The sequence below is a fragment of the Bos grunniens genome, chromosome 1, assembly GCF_055505025.1.
Source record: "Bos grunniens cultivar Pamir isolate PY7600 chromosome 1, Bosgru_T2T1.0, whole genome shotgun sequence".
Taxonomy (NCBI): Eukaryota; Metazoa; Chordata; class Mammalia; order Artiodactyla; family Bovidae; genus Bos; species Bos grunniens.
The window spans coordinates 103,898,176-103,911,794 of NC_141165.1; the positions used below are offsets into that span (position 1 = coordinate 103,898,176).

The 13,619-nt window shown below is 37.1% G+C and overlaps 1 protein-coding gene across 36 annotated transcripts in view; it reads right to left on the minus strand.

The window, feature by feature from the left end:
* The window catches only part of DZIP3 (DAZ interacting zinc finger protein 3), a 133,756-nt gene that overhangs the window by 32,497 nt on the left and 87,640 nt on the right, over positions 1–13,619 (minus strand). For all 36 annotated transcript variants that reach the window (XM_086407454.1, XM_086407570.1, XM_086407446.1 and 33 more), the window contains 2 exons: positions 5,294–5,319; positions 461–626 (listed from right to left, as the gene is read on the minus strand). In XM_086407454.1, coding sequence (XP_086263580.1) covers positions 461–626; positions 5,294–5,319 — 192 coding nt within the window. The remainder of the gene's footprint in view (positions 1–460; positions 627–5,293; positions 5,320–13,619) is intronic.

The window sequence follows — 13,619 nt, forward strand, 5'->3', positions numbered from 1 at the left end:
CACTGACTACTAACAGGAAAGGAATCCAAAAAAGTGTTATTAATATTTTTGTAGATATTTCTTTGTAACAGCCAAGTTTAATTATCTAACAAGTGAAAGTAGCTTTGTTTTATAAAACTATTTTCCTAATGAAATTTAATCCAATGGGATTATGCTAGGGTATTTTTTCTTCCTTGGGTTATTTGAAAACTCTTTATAAAGTATGCATCTGTAATCAACTCTGCCCAATACTTAAAACCAGGAAATGGTTTGAGGACTGAAGTGAAGAGTTTCTAGTTCCTAGAGTTCTTTTTTATGTCAGCCATCCCTCTGTCCATCCTTTCCTACTTTTTCTTTTTCCTCACAAACACAACGTAAATTACTAGGTTAATATGATGTTCCAAGAGTCATGGGGAGAAAATGGTTAACAATTATTCTGGAAGAAGGAAGGCAGGACTGTACCCCCTCCAATCAGGCTTACCTGCTGTATCATGTCCAGAATATGCAATTCATCCAGACTACAGAACTTGTCTTCAGTCGTAGAATCTTCTTGAATATTGCTTGCATCATCTTTCATAAATCTACTGACTGCATACAGATTTGCTTGTTCCTTCTTCAACTGCTCTTCCTTTCCTATCATATTTGGGCTATAGTGGTGACATAACCAATGTGACTTTTTATAACTGTATAGTGTTTTTCATCTAAGCCATTATTTCCCAAATTAATATTGTACTGGTCTTATGAGATGCTTAGATCAGAAAGGTTCAAAGTTTGGACAGTGCCGATACCATGTATTTCTTTTGGAGACTCACAATCAATTTTAGCGTATTTGAGATAGCACTCAACTGAGGTACCTATTCTGTTCATAGTAGTGCTTCTAAGAATTATGAGACCATGGAGTTCATTTTTCAAGTTATAATTATGTTAATTATATATCAGTTACTTTGAGAAACAATACTTTGGGAAATATTGACAAGCATTTCCACATCTGCCATATTATTTAATCATTACAGTATTCCTTACAGGCAGGTTGGTTTGATCAACTTCAGTGCTTAGGTCTCATGTATATTTAAATAGAGGGCTCCGAATAGTAACATACATAAAGCAGATTTAAGATGGAGGTTTGTTTTTTAACAGGGTTTTTTTTTTTTGTAACAAGATTTTATTCAAAAAAAAAAAACAAGCCGTAGTAATAATGAATTTCAGTAACTAGAAACCACTGAGAAAAGAAAGGAAATACTATAAGTACAATGGCAATTAACTCATTTTTATGCGTATGTCTAAAATTTAAATGCATGCTAGTATCATTTCAGTTGGCCTACTATTTAGTAGCTATGAATTTCCTTCCTAATCTCACTGAATAATAACAAGAAATAGTACTTTTACATATAGCATGATAAAAATTACTTGACTTTATTAGCAAATAGAAAGAAAATAGATGCATTAGTACTTATTTTAGGTCAATGAGATCTAGAAAAAAGGACATATTATGCTTGTAGAATAACTTGTAAAACACTATAGAACAGTCATTACATATCACTGAAGTATTCTAGACTAACTCAAACATTTTGGAAAGTTCAGTGAAATAAATTACTTGTTTAGACCACAGTTCCAAAACTCAGTTTTCCATATTACTTCAACAGTTTTTTAAAATTTATATTCTTCCTGAAACCACAACAGATGCAAAAATATGAATTTATACTTTTGAAAAGCTAGAAAAGGTTACTTCTAAATTTTTAAAGTATGATAATAGCATTGTGATAATATAGGAAAATATTCTTCTATTAAAGAGATGCAAACTGAAGCATGTATAGATAAAATTATACAGTTTTGAGACTGAAAACACTCAAAAAATAAATATGAAGGGAAGAATGAAGCAAATGTGGGAAAACAATGAAAACTGTAAAATCAGGATGACAGGTATACCTACAAACATAGATATACTGTTATACTGTTATTATTCTCTTTACTTTTGTGTGTTTTGAAATTTTTCATTTAAAACAAAGTTCCCTGGGTGATTTGATGATCATCCAGGTTTGGGTCTATGGTGTAAGTGAAAAGAAGCAAAATGACTGATTATACTGTTTCATCCTTTAATAATTTACATTTATGGTATCTAGACATAAACTTACTTTTTCACTAGTCATAGCAAACACTCTTTTCCAACAACCCAAGAGACAACTCCACACGTGGACATCACCAGATGGTCAATAATGAAATCAAACTAATTGTGTTTTTTGCAGCAAAGATGAAGAAGCTCTATACAGTCAGTAAAAACAAGACCTGGAGCTGGCTGTGGCTCAGATCATGAGCTCCTTATTGCCAAATTCAGTCTTAAATTGAAGAAAGTAGGGAAAACCATGAGGCCATTCAGGTATGACCTAAATCATCCTTTATGATTATACAGTGGAGGTGAAGGAAAGATTCAAGGGGTTAGATCTGGTAGACATGAGTGCCTAAGGAACTATGAACAGAGGTTTATAACACTGTACAGGAGGCCTTGATCAAACCACCCCAAAGAAAAAGATGTGCAAGAAGACAAAGTGTTGTCTGAGGAAGCTTTCCAAACAGCTGAGGAAAGAGGAGAAGTAAAAGGCAAGGGAGAAAGGGAAAGATAGACTCAACGGAATGCAGAGTTCCAGAGAATAGCAAAGAGAGGTAAGAAAGCCTTCTTAAATGAACAATGCAAAGAAATGGAGGAAAACAATATAATGGGAAAGCCTAGATATATCTTCAAGAAAATTGGAGATATTAAGGGAACACTTCACGTAAGGATGGGCATGATAAAGGATAGAAATGATAAAGATCTAACAGAAGCAGAAGAAATTAAGAGATGGTGGCAAGAATACAAAGAAAAACTACACAAAAAAGGTCTTAATGACCCAGATAACCATGATGGTATGATCACTCACCTAGAGCCAGACATCTAGGAGTGTGAAATCAAGTGGGCTTTAGGAAGCATTACTAGGAACAAAGCTAGTGGAGGTGACATAATTTCAGCTGAGCTATTTAAAATCCTAAAAGATGATGCTGTTAAAATGCTACACTCGATATGTTAACAAATTTGGAAGACTTAGTAGTAGCCAGAGAACTAGAAAATGTTAAGTCTTCATTCCAATCCCAAAGAAAGGTAATGCCAAAGAATGTTCAAACTACTGTACAATTGTGCTCATTTCACATACTAGCAAGGTTATGCTCAAAATCCTTCAAGCTAGGCTTCAGCAGTATGTGAACCGGGAACTCCCAGATGCACAAGCTGGATTTCAAAGAGGCAGAGGGACCAGATTATTGGATCATGGAGAAAGCAAGGGAGTTCAAGAAAAACATTTACTTCTGCTTCATTACCTACGCTAATGTCTTTGACTGTATGGATCACAACAACTATGGAAAATTCTTAAAGAGATGGGAATATCAGACCACCTTTCCTGTCTCCTGAGAAACCTGTATGCCAAGAATTAACAGTTAGAACTGGACATGGAACAACTGACTGATTCAAAATTGGGAAAGGAGTACATCAAGGCTGTATATTGTCACCCTGCTTATTTAACTTATGTGCAGAGTATATTATGTGAAATGCCAGGCTAGATGAATGAATCAAGATTCATTCATTCATACCTGGAATCAAGATTGCCAGGAGAAATACCAACGACCTCAGATATGCAGATGATACCACTCTAATGGCAAAAAGTGAGAGGAACTAAAGAGCCTCTTGATGAGGGTGAAAGAAGAGTGAAAAAGTTGGCTTAAAACTCAACATTCAAAAAACTAAGATCATTGCATCTGGTTACATCATTTCATGGCAAATAGAAGAGGGGAAAGTGAAAGCAGTGACAGACTTTATTTTCTTGGGCTCCAAAATCACTGCAGATGGTCCAGTGACTGCAGGCATTAAATTAAAAGATGTTCACTCCTTGGAAGGAAAGCTATGACAAACCTAGACAACATATTAGGAAGCAGAGACATGAATTTGCCAACAAAGGTCTGTATAGTTAAAGCTGTGGTTTTTCCAGTAGTCATATAAGGATGTGAGACTTGGACCATAAAGAAGGCTGAGTGCTGAGAATTGATGCTTTCAAACTGCAGTCCTGGGGAAGATTCTTGATGGTCCCTTGGACTTCAAGAACATCAAATCAGTCAATCCTAAAGAAAATCAACCCAGAATGTTCTTTGGAAGGACTGATGCTGAAGTGGAAGCTCCGATACTTCGGCCACCTGATGTGAAAAGCCAACTCACTGGCAAAGGCCCAGAAGCTGGGAAAGATTAAAGGCAAAAGGAGAAAAGAGCAGCAGAGGATGAGATGGTTAGAGACCCTCATCGACTCAATGGACATGAATTTGAGCAAACTCTGGGAGATAGTGAAGGACAGGGAAGCCTGGTGTGCTGCAGTCCACGGGGTCACAAAGAGTCAGACAAGACTTAATGATTGAACAACAACAACAGACATAACCTTAAAAAGACACAGACATACACTATCAGTTTAGTGGCTCAACTTGTTGACAGAGAAAGTGAAAACCCACCTTAGATGATGAACTACTAATGTACCAAGTGGATCATGTCCATTATCAATGAGAAAATATCAACTACAAGATGCTTTAAAGCTAACAAAGTATGTTCTTGTTACCATTTTAAAGATAAGTATGTCCTTATAGAGAGTTCTCTATAGCTACTTAACAAAACTTTTAACTGATCTCTTCATAGGATGTCTCCCCTACTTCCTTCCTCTACTACACTGTCATTAATCATGTTGCTGGAGAATATAGCTCACAATTATCTTCAGACATTAAAAGGTGTTCAGTAAAGGTTCAAAATTCACTGTTAACAACTGGGATTATAAAAAAAATAAGAGATTAATTAAACAAACCAAACCACATGAAACTCTTTTTGTAAAAGGGGTTACTGGGACAAAAGATAATCTGTCTTTAAGGTTAAATGTTATTTCATCTACATTGGCTAACTGTAATCTAGACTGTATTTTAAAAGATTTTATGCTGGAAACAAATTTAGTCCTTGAATAAAGCAGTAGGCATTGGATGACTCTTGAGTAGCCACACAGAAAAATGTAAGAGATTCTATTCTCCCAAAACAAGTGATAATTTAACTTTCTGTCACTTTCAATAAAAAACAAGTGATAATTTAACTTTCTGTCACTTTCAATAAAAAACCCGACAACTTATTAAGATAAAAAAAACTGTCTTTTCTTCTCTTAAGAATATTACCATATTCTGAGAATATGTACCAAAGCAAGGTTGTGTCATACTGGTAAAGCACACTTGAAAGTACTAAGAAAAATTTTAAAATGAAATAAATACTTACATTTGCTCTTCTTTTGATTCCTTATTCTGAAAAACAACATCAAGAATTAGTATTATATATTAACTATGTTGGTACAGTACCTAATCTAACTGAATTTAGACATTTCTCAAGTTTTGGGGGGATTCTTGGTGGCTCAAAGGTCTAAAGAATATGCCTGTAATGCAAGAGACGTGGGTTTGATTCTTGGGTTGGGAAGATCCCCTGAAGAAGGGCATGGCAATCCCACTCTAGTATTCTTGCCTGGGAAATCTCATGGATAGAGGAGCCCAGCAGGCTACAGTCCATGGGGTCACAAGGGCTGGACACAACTCAGTGACTATACCACCACCACCACCACCAAGCTTTCTGACCACAACCAAAATAAATATATTTTACATTATGACTTAAATGCACTTACATAGCTATTTTTATACACAAGCATGAAACTGAAACATAAGTTCCATGAAACAAATCTTACTCATATTATGTGTGCTATGGACTACATGCTTGTGTGTCTCCAAAATTCTTACATTGAAACCCTAACCCTCAATGTGATGGTAATTGGAGGTATGGCCATTGGGAGGTAATTAGATTTACACGATGTGGAGCCTTGATGACAGGATCAGTGCCATTATAAGAAGAGATCAGAGAGCTAGCTTGCTTGCTTGTGCATGCTCACTCACTCTTTCTTCAACATGTAATAATATAGCAAAAAGGTAGCTATAAGAAGAGGGCCTTCTTCTGCATATTAAGAAGAGGGCCTTCACCAGACACTGAATTGGCTAGTACCTTGATCTTGAATTTCTCAGCCTCCAGAACTATGAAAAACAAAAATCTTATTTAAGCCATCCAATCTATGGTAGTTTGCTATAGCAGCCTAAACTAAGATAATGCGTGAGGAACTCTAGAATTTTTTTATTCATACTAATTATTTTCCTTTTCTAAAATTATAGCTGTGGCCTACCAAATCGATTTTGTTATCTAACCACTGAGTCATGAAACACACACACAAATTCAGATAATGGAAATGAGTGTTGAGGTTGAGTTTGTACCTATTGCTATATCTTAGGACAGGGTATATGTAATTCTCATTTATGAAATCAGACACTAATTACAAGCATTCTTGAAAAATCTACATGTAAAGAGAAAGCAGACTGATATACTAAGAATCTTACAGGGAAAAAAATGCTAGGGAGATCACAATTGGGAGGAAAAGTTAAATAGCCCTAAATTTTATTTTCATTAAAACAAAACTATAAAGGCAACCTATTAAATAAAGGTAATATCAATGACACAACATATCAATTATTCAGATATCACCCTTCTACTAAGAGTATCAATTATTGTCATGTAAATTACAGTATTAATTTCTACTATCATCTCTTGTTTACAAAAAAATTCTGGTCTCTTTCCCCACAGATTCTATGATAAACTTACTAATTTGTTTTGCTTTATTGTCTGCATACTAAGAGGATTTTTGCATTTCATTGTCTGATCAATGTCCAGTGCCAATTTGATTCTACAATTTAGAATTATCGACTCCTGCCTTGAGTGTACCTGAATAACTAAATTGAAAACAGCTTTGGTTGTTCATAATGAATACATCTTGGAAGGAAAGTTATGATCAACCTAGATATAATATTGAAAAGCAGAGATATTACTTTGCCAACAAAGGTCCGTCTAGTCAAGGCTATGGTTTTTCCAGTGGTCATGTATGGATGAGAGTTGGATTGTGAAGAAAGCTGAGTGCCGAAGAATTGATGCTTTTGAACTGTGGTGTTGGAGAAGACTTTTGAGAGTCCCTTGGACTGCAAGGAGATCCAACCTGAAGGAGATCAGTCCTGGGTGTTCTTTGGAAGGACTGATGCTAAAGCTGAAACTCCAATACTATGGCCACCTGATGCAAAGAGTTGACTCACTGGAAAAGACTCTGATGCTGGGAGGGATTGAGGGCAGGAGGAGAAGGGGACGACAGAGGCTGAGATGGCTGGATGGCATCACCGACTCAATGGACATGAGTTTGAGTGAACTCCAGGAGTTGGTGATGGACAGGGAGGCCTGGCGTGCTGTGATTCATGGGGTCGCAAAGAGTCGGACACGACTGAGCGATGGAACTGAACTGAACTGAACTGAATGAATACATCTAGTATAATCAGTTCCCCAGCTACCCAAAAGTACATCATTTTTATGACACCTTTCCAAAGCTGAAATGGCATGTGTTAGTTACTTAGTCGTGTCTAACTCTTTGCAACCCCATAGACTGCAGCCCACCAGGCCCCTCTGTCCATGGGATTCTCCAGGCAAGAACACTGGAGTGGGTTACCATTTCCTTCTCCAAAAGGAACTATACAAACTGAAGAAATAATTACAGGCATACCTTAGATGTAATGAAGGTTTGGTTCCAGACAACCTCAATAAGGTGAATATTGCAATAAAGCAAGTCATATAAATTTGTGATTTTCCTGGTACATATAAAAATTATGTTTATACTATATTGCATGCAAGTAAGTGTGTGATGATAACATTATGTCTTAAAAAAAGAATGTGTATAATTTAATTGTAAAATACTTTATTGTTAAAAATACTAACCATCATCTAAATTTTCAGCAAACTGCAATCTTTTCTTTGGTATATGGTCTTGTCTTGGTGTTGACGGCTGCCGACTAATCAGGGTGACGGTTGCTAAAAGTGGCAATGGCTGTGCTAATTTCTTAAAATAAGACAACAACAAAGTTTATCACGTTGATCAACTCTTTCTTTCACAAATGATTTCTCTGTAGCATGCAATGCTGTTTTGATAGCATTTCACCCACAGTAGATCTTCTTTCAAAATTGGAATCAGTCCTCTCAAACCCTGCAGTTAAGTTTATGTCATCTTCTAATCCTTTGTTGTCATTTCAACAGTATTTATGGAACTATCACCAGGAGTAGATTTCATCTCAGGAAACTACTTTCTTTGCTCAACTGAAAGAAGCAACTCTTCACCCATTGAAGTTTTATCATGAGATTGTAGCAATTCAGTCACATCTTCAAGCTCCACTTCTATTTCTAGTTCTCTTGCTATTTTCACATCTGCAATTACTTTCTCTACTGAAGTCTTAAATCCATCAGTGTCATATGAGGGCTGGAATCAGCTTCTTCCAAACTCCTGTTAATGTTGATATTTTTACCTCTTTCCATTAATTATTAATATTTTTAATGGCATCTAGAAAGGTGAATCCTTCCAGAGGTTTTCAATTGACTTTTCCCAAATTCATCAAAGGAATCACTATTTATGGCAACTGAAGCCTCTCAAAATGTATTTCTTAAATAATAAGACTTGAAAGTTGAAATGACTCCTTCATCCACAGGCTGCAGAATGGATGTTGTGTTAGCAGGCATGAAAACAATATTAATATCATTGTAGATTTCCATCAGAGCTCCTGGGTGACCAGATATACTGTCAATGAGCAGTAATATTTTGAAAGAAATCTTTCCTTCTAAGCAGTAAGTCTCTAGAGTAGGCTTAAAATATTTAGTAAACCATGTTGTAAAGAGATGTGTTGTCATCCAGATATGTTGTTCCATTTCTAGAGGGCAGAGTTGATTTAGCACAATTCTTTTTGCTAGGATTTTCAGAATGGTAAATAAGCACTGGCTTCTACTTAAAATTACTAGCTACATCAGCCCCCAACAAGAGAGTCAGCCTGTGTCTTGGAGTTTTGAAGACAGGCATTACTTTTCTTCTCTAGCTAGATGAAAGCCCTAGATGGCATCTTCTTCCAATAGAAGGCTGTATTGACTACACTGAAAATCTGTTGTTTGGTATAGTCACCTACATTAGTTATATTCGCGAGGTCTTCTGGATAACTTTCTGCAGCTTCCACATCAGCACTTGCTGCTTCACCTTATAATCTGAAATGATAGAGATGGCTTCTTTCCTTGAACCAACCTCTGCTGGCTCCAAACTTTTCTTCTGCAGTTTCCTCACCTCTCTCAGCTTTTACAGAACTGAAGTGCCTTCCTCTAGATTAGGCTTTAGTTTAAGGGACTGTTGTGGCTGATTTAATATTCTATCCAGAACACTAAAGTTTTCTCTATATCAACAATAAGGCTGTTTCACTTTCTTATCACTCCTGTGTTCACTGGAGTAGCACTTCTAATTTCTTTCAAGTATTTTTCCTTTGCATTCACAACTTGGCTAAGTGTTTGGCATAAGAGGCCTAGCTTTAGGCCTATCACAGTTTTCAATATAACTTCCTCACTAAGCTTAACAATTTCTAGCTTTTGATTTGCAACGAGAGACCTGCAACTCTTCCTTTCATTAGAACACTTAGCGGCTATTGCAAGGTTATTAATTGCTCTATTTCAACAACTGTTGCATCTCAGGGAACAGGAAAACCCAAGGAGAGGGACAGAGATGAGGGAATAGCTGGTTGGTGAGTGAAAGTCGCTCAGTGATGTCTGACTCTTTGTGACCCCATGGACTGTGCAGTCCATGCAATTCTCCTGGCCAGAATACTGGAGTGGGTAGCTCTTCGCTTCTCCAGGGGATCTTCCCAACCCAGGGAATGATCCCAGGTTTCCCACACTGCAGGTGGATTCTTTACCAACTGAGCCACCAGGGGAGCCCTGGTTGGTAGAGAAGTCAGAATACACACATTTATCTTTTAAGGTCACCATCTAATATGGGCATGATTTGTACCAGCCCAAAACAACTGCAATATTAACATCAAAGCTCACCGATCGCCTCAAGTGGGATTTAACCCAGGGATGCAAAGATGGTTCAATATTTACAAATTACTCAATGTAATATACCACAATGACTGAAGAACAAAAATCATATGGTCATCTCAATAGATGCAGAGAAAGCTTTTGACAAAATTCAATATCTGTTTATGATAAAATTTCTCCACAAAGTGGGTACCATTTCTGTCCTTCATTGAGCCCATCTTTGCATGAAATGTTCCCTTGGTATCACTAATTTTCTTGAAGAGATCTCTAGTCTTTCCCATTCTTTGGCCACCTGATGTGAAGACGTAACTCATTTGAAAAGACCCTGATGCTAGGAAAGATTGAGGGCAGGAGGAGAAGGGGACGACAGAGGATGAGATGACTGGATGCCATCACCGACTCTATGGACATGGGTTTGGGTAGATTCCAGGAGTTGGTGATGGACAGGGAGGCCTGGCGTGCTGTGGTTCATGGGGTCGCAAAGAGTCGGACACGACTGACCAACTGAACTAAAGCACAGGAAAGAAAAGCAAAAGTAAACAAATGGGACCTAATTAAAAACTTTCGCAGAGCAAAGGAAACCACTGACCAAAATGAGAAGACAACTTACTGAATGGGAGAAAATATTTGCAAACAATATGACTAAAAAGGGGCTAATCTCCAAAACAAACAGTTCATACAATTCAGTATATAAAAAAAAAGAAAACCCAAATAACCTGACTAAATAATGGGCAGAAGACCTGAATAGACATTTTTTCAAAGAAGATATACAGGTGGCCAAAAGGCTTATGAAAAGACGCTCAACACTGCTAATCATCAAAGAAATGCAAATCAAAACCATAATGAGATCACCCCACATGTAGCAGAATGGCCATGATCAAGAAGACCACAAATATATGTCAGCAAGAATGTGGAGAAAAAGAACACTGTACACCATTGGTGGGGATGGAAGCTGGTGTAGCCACTATGGAGAACAGTACAGAGGTTCCTCAGGAAACCAACAGTACAATGACCACATGATACAGCAACTCCACTCCTGAGCATACAGGAAAAGAAAATGAAAATGCTAATTTGAAACTATACATGCACCCCAATGTTCACAGAAGCATTATTTATGATAGCCAAGATATGGAAGCAACCTCAATGTCCATCAAGAGATGAATGGATAAAGAAACTATGGTTTATATACACAATGGAATACTACTCAGCCAGAAAAAAGAATGAAATTCTACATTTGCGACAACATGGATGTATCTAGAGAGCATTAGGATTAGTGAAAAAAGTCAGAGAAAGACAAATACTATATGTTATCACTTACATATGGAATCTAAAAAGTAAAACAAATGAATAAATATAACAAAATAGAAACAGATGCAAATATATAGTGGACAAACTAGTTGTTACCAATAGGGATAGGGAAGTGGGGAGGGACACCACAGGAAGAGAGGGTTAAGATATACAAACTACTGTGTATAAAATAAAGTACAAGGATATATTATATAGCACAGGGAATATAGCCAATATTTTATAATAACTTCGAATGGAGTATAACCAATAAAAATTTTGAATCACTATGTTGTGTACCCCAAAATAATATAATACTGTAAATCAACTATACCTAAAAAAAGATAACTGATCACAGATCACAATGACAAAATGATAATAATTTAGAAGTTTGAAATATTGTGAGAATTACCAAAATGCAACACAGAAACAAAGTGAGTAAATGCCATTGGGAAAATGGTGCCACTAGATTTGTTTGATGCAGAGCTGCCACAAACCTTCTATTTGTGAAAAATTCAGTATCTGCAAAGTACAGTAAAGCAAAGTGCAATAAAACGAAGTAAGCCTGTAACTTTTTTTGTATAAGCAAAAATCCTCTTCAGATTTCTTTTGGTTAGCATAAACAGATATTAATGCAGGTCTTTCATAAAGACAAAGTGGTATAAAGTGAACTTCAGAAAGCAGGAGATACCTGTCTTTCTAAAATTCCTTTTAAGCTCTTTCCAGGATAACTTTATGCCAACTTTATGTATCAGCCTGTCTTACATGCATCTCAGCAACTTCCCTTTAGAGAGGACATCCACTTTGAAGAGCTTATTTCCTGCCATATTTTTTTCCCTCAATGCTTCTATTCTTTTGCCATCTGCTTTACCTTCCTTTTCTACTTCTAACGTCAGTTCCTCTGAGTCGGGAATAAAATTGGGATGAAAGAAAGAAATAACTAACTCTCAAGAGTTATTTACAATTTACTACTATACATACTAGTTAGAAGTTATTTTATTATCCCCTCTATTTGCTACATAAATTATTCTTTTTGTCATCTTTATCCAGAGAATCCCTCATAGGTGTTTTTAGTACCTCAAATATTGTTAGGTAGACATGCTGAAAATCAAATAATTAACAGAGGATATAATTTCATGCATAAGGATTCTGTAGTCACTCTGTATCACACAAATTTCTACATACTAGAATTTTTCATGTGGAGAACACGTGATTAGATAATTTGATGGACTCAGCTTTTTATAACTGGTTGCTTACATTACACTAGACAATTCTTTCCTACTATAACAGCAATTGAGTATAACAGGACTACTGTATATGAAATAGTCATATGAAAAATTTTCAGCATTTTTTAGGTTTATACTTCAAAATTTAGATAAAGGATATGATCTCTCTTCTAGTGTCCAAATTTTTTCTTGATAAACTTATTATTTTATTTTCAAGGTATCTCAATTTTTTAATAAAATAAATTGGAAATAAACTAAGAATGTTTTATAAAAATCCATAAATAGGGGAGGAGCCAAGATGGCGGAGGAGTAGGATGGGGAGAACACTTTCTCCCCCACAAATTCATCAAAAGAGCATTTAAACGTCGAGTAAATTCCACAAAACAACTTCTGAATGCCGGCAGAGGACATCAGGCACCCAGAAAAGCAACCCAACTCTTCGAAAGGAGGTAGGAAAAAATATAAAAGACAAAAAAAAAGAGACAAAAGAGGGAGGGACGGAGTTCCATCCTGGGAAGGGAGTCTTAAAAAGACAGAAGTTTCCAAACACCAGGAAACCTTATCACTGCCGAATCTGTGCCAAGCTTTGGAAGCACAGAGGGCAACATAACAGGGAGAAAAAATAAACAATTAAAACTCGCAGATTGAGAGCCCTACGGTAACTCCCCCAGCGGAGAAGCAGCGCAGACGCCTGCACACGCCATTAGCAAGCGGGGGCTGGGCAGGGAGGCGCGGCGCGGGCTGCATCGCTCAGAGTAAGAATCTGGCCTGAATACCCTGAGCGCTATCTGAGCGAAATAATTTGGGCTAGCAAATCAGACTGTGGGATATCTACCACGCCAAAAGCCAGCCCCAACCTAAGACACCACCAGGCCCGCGCACGGAACAAAGGACTGAACAGAGATAGTCGGCTGCAGACCTTCCCCCTCCGGTAACAGGCAGCCAGAGCTGGAAGGGGGCAATCGCAGCCCCAGAGAGACATTATCTATAAAACTGTAAGCAGGCTTCTTTGCTAGCTAAAACTGCTTGGGGGTCTGGACGGTCAACATCTGCCTGAGAAGGTGCGCCGGTTTTACACCCAGATAACCGAGTGGCGGGGAGGCGATAAGTTGCAGCATTGGCGT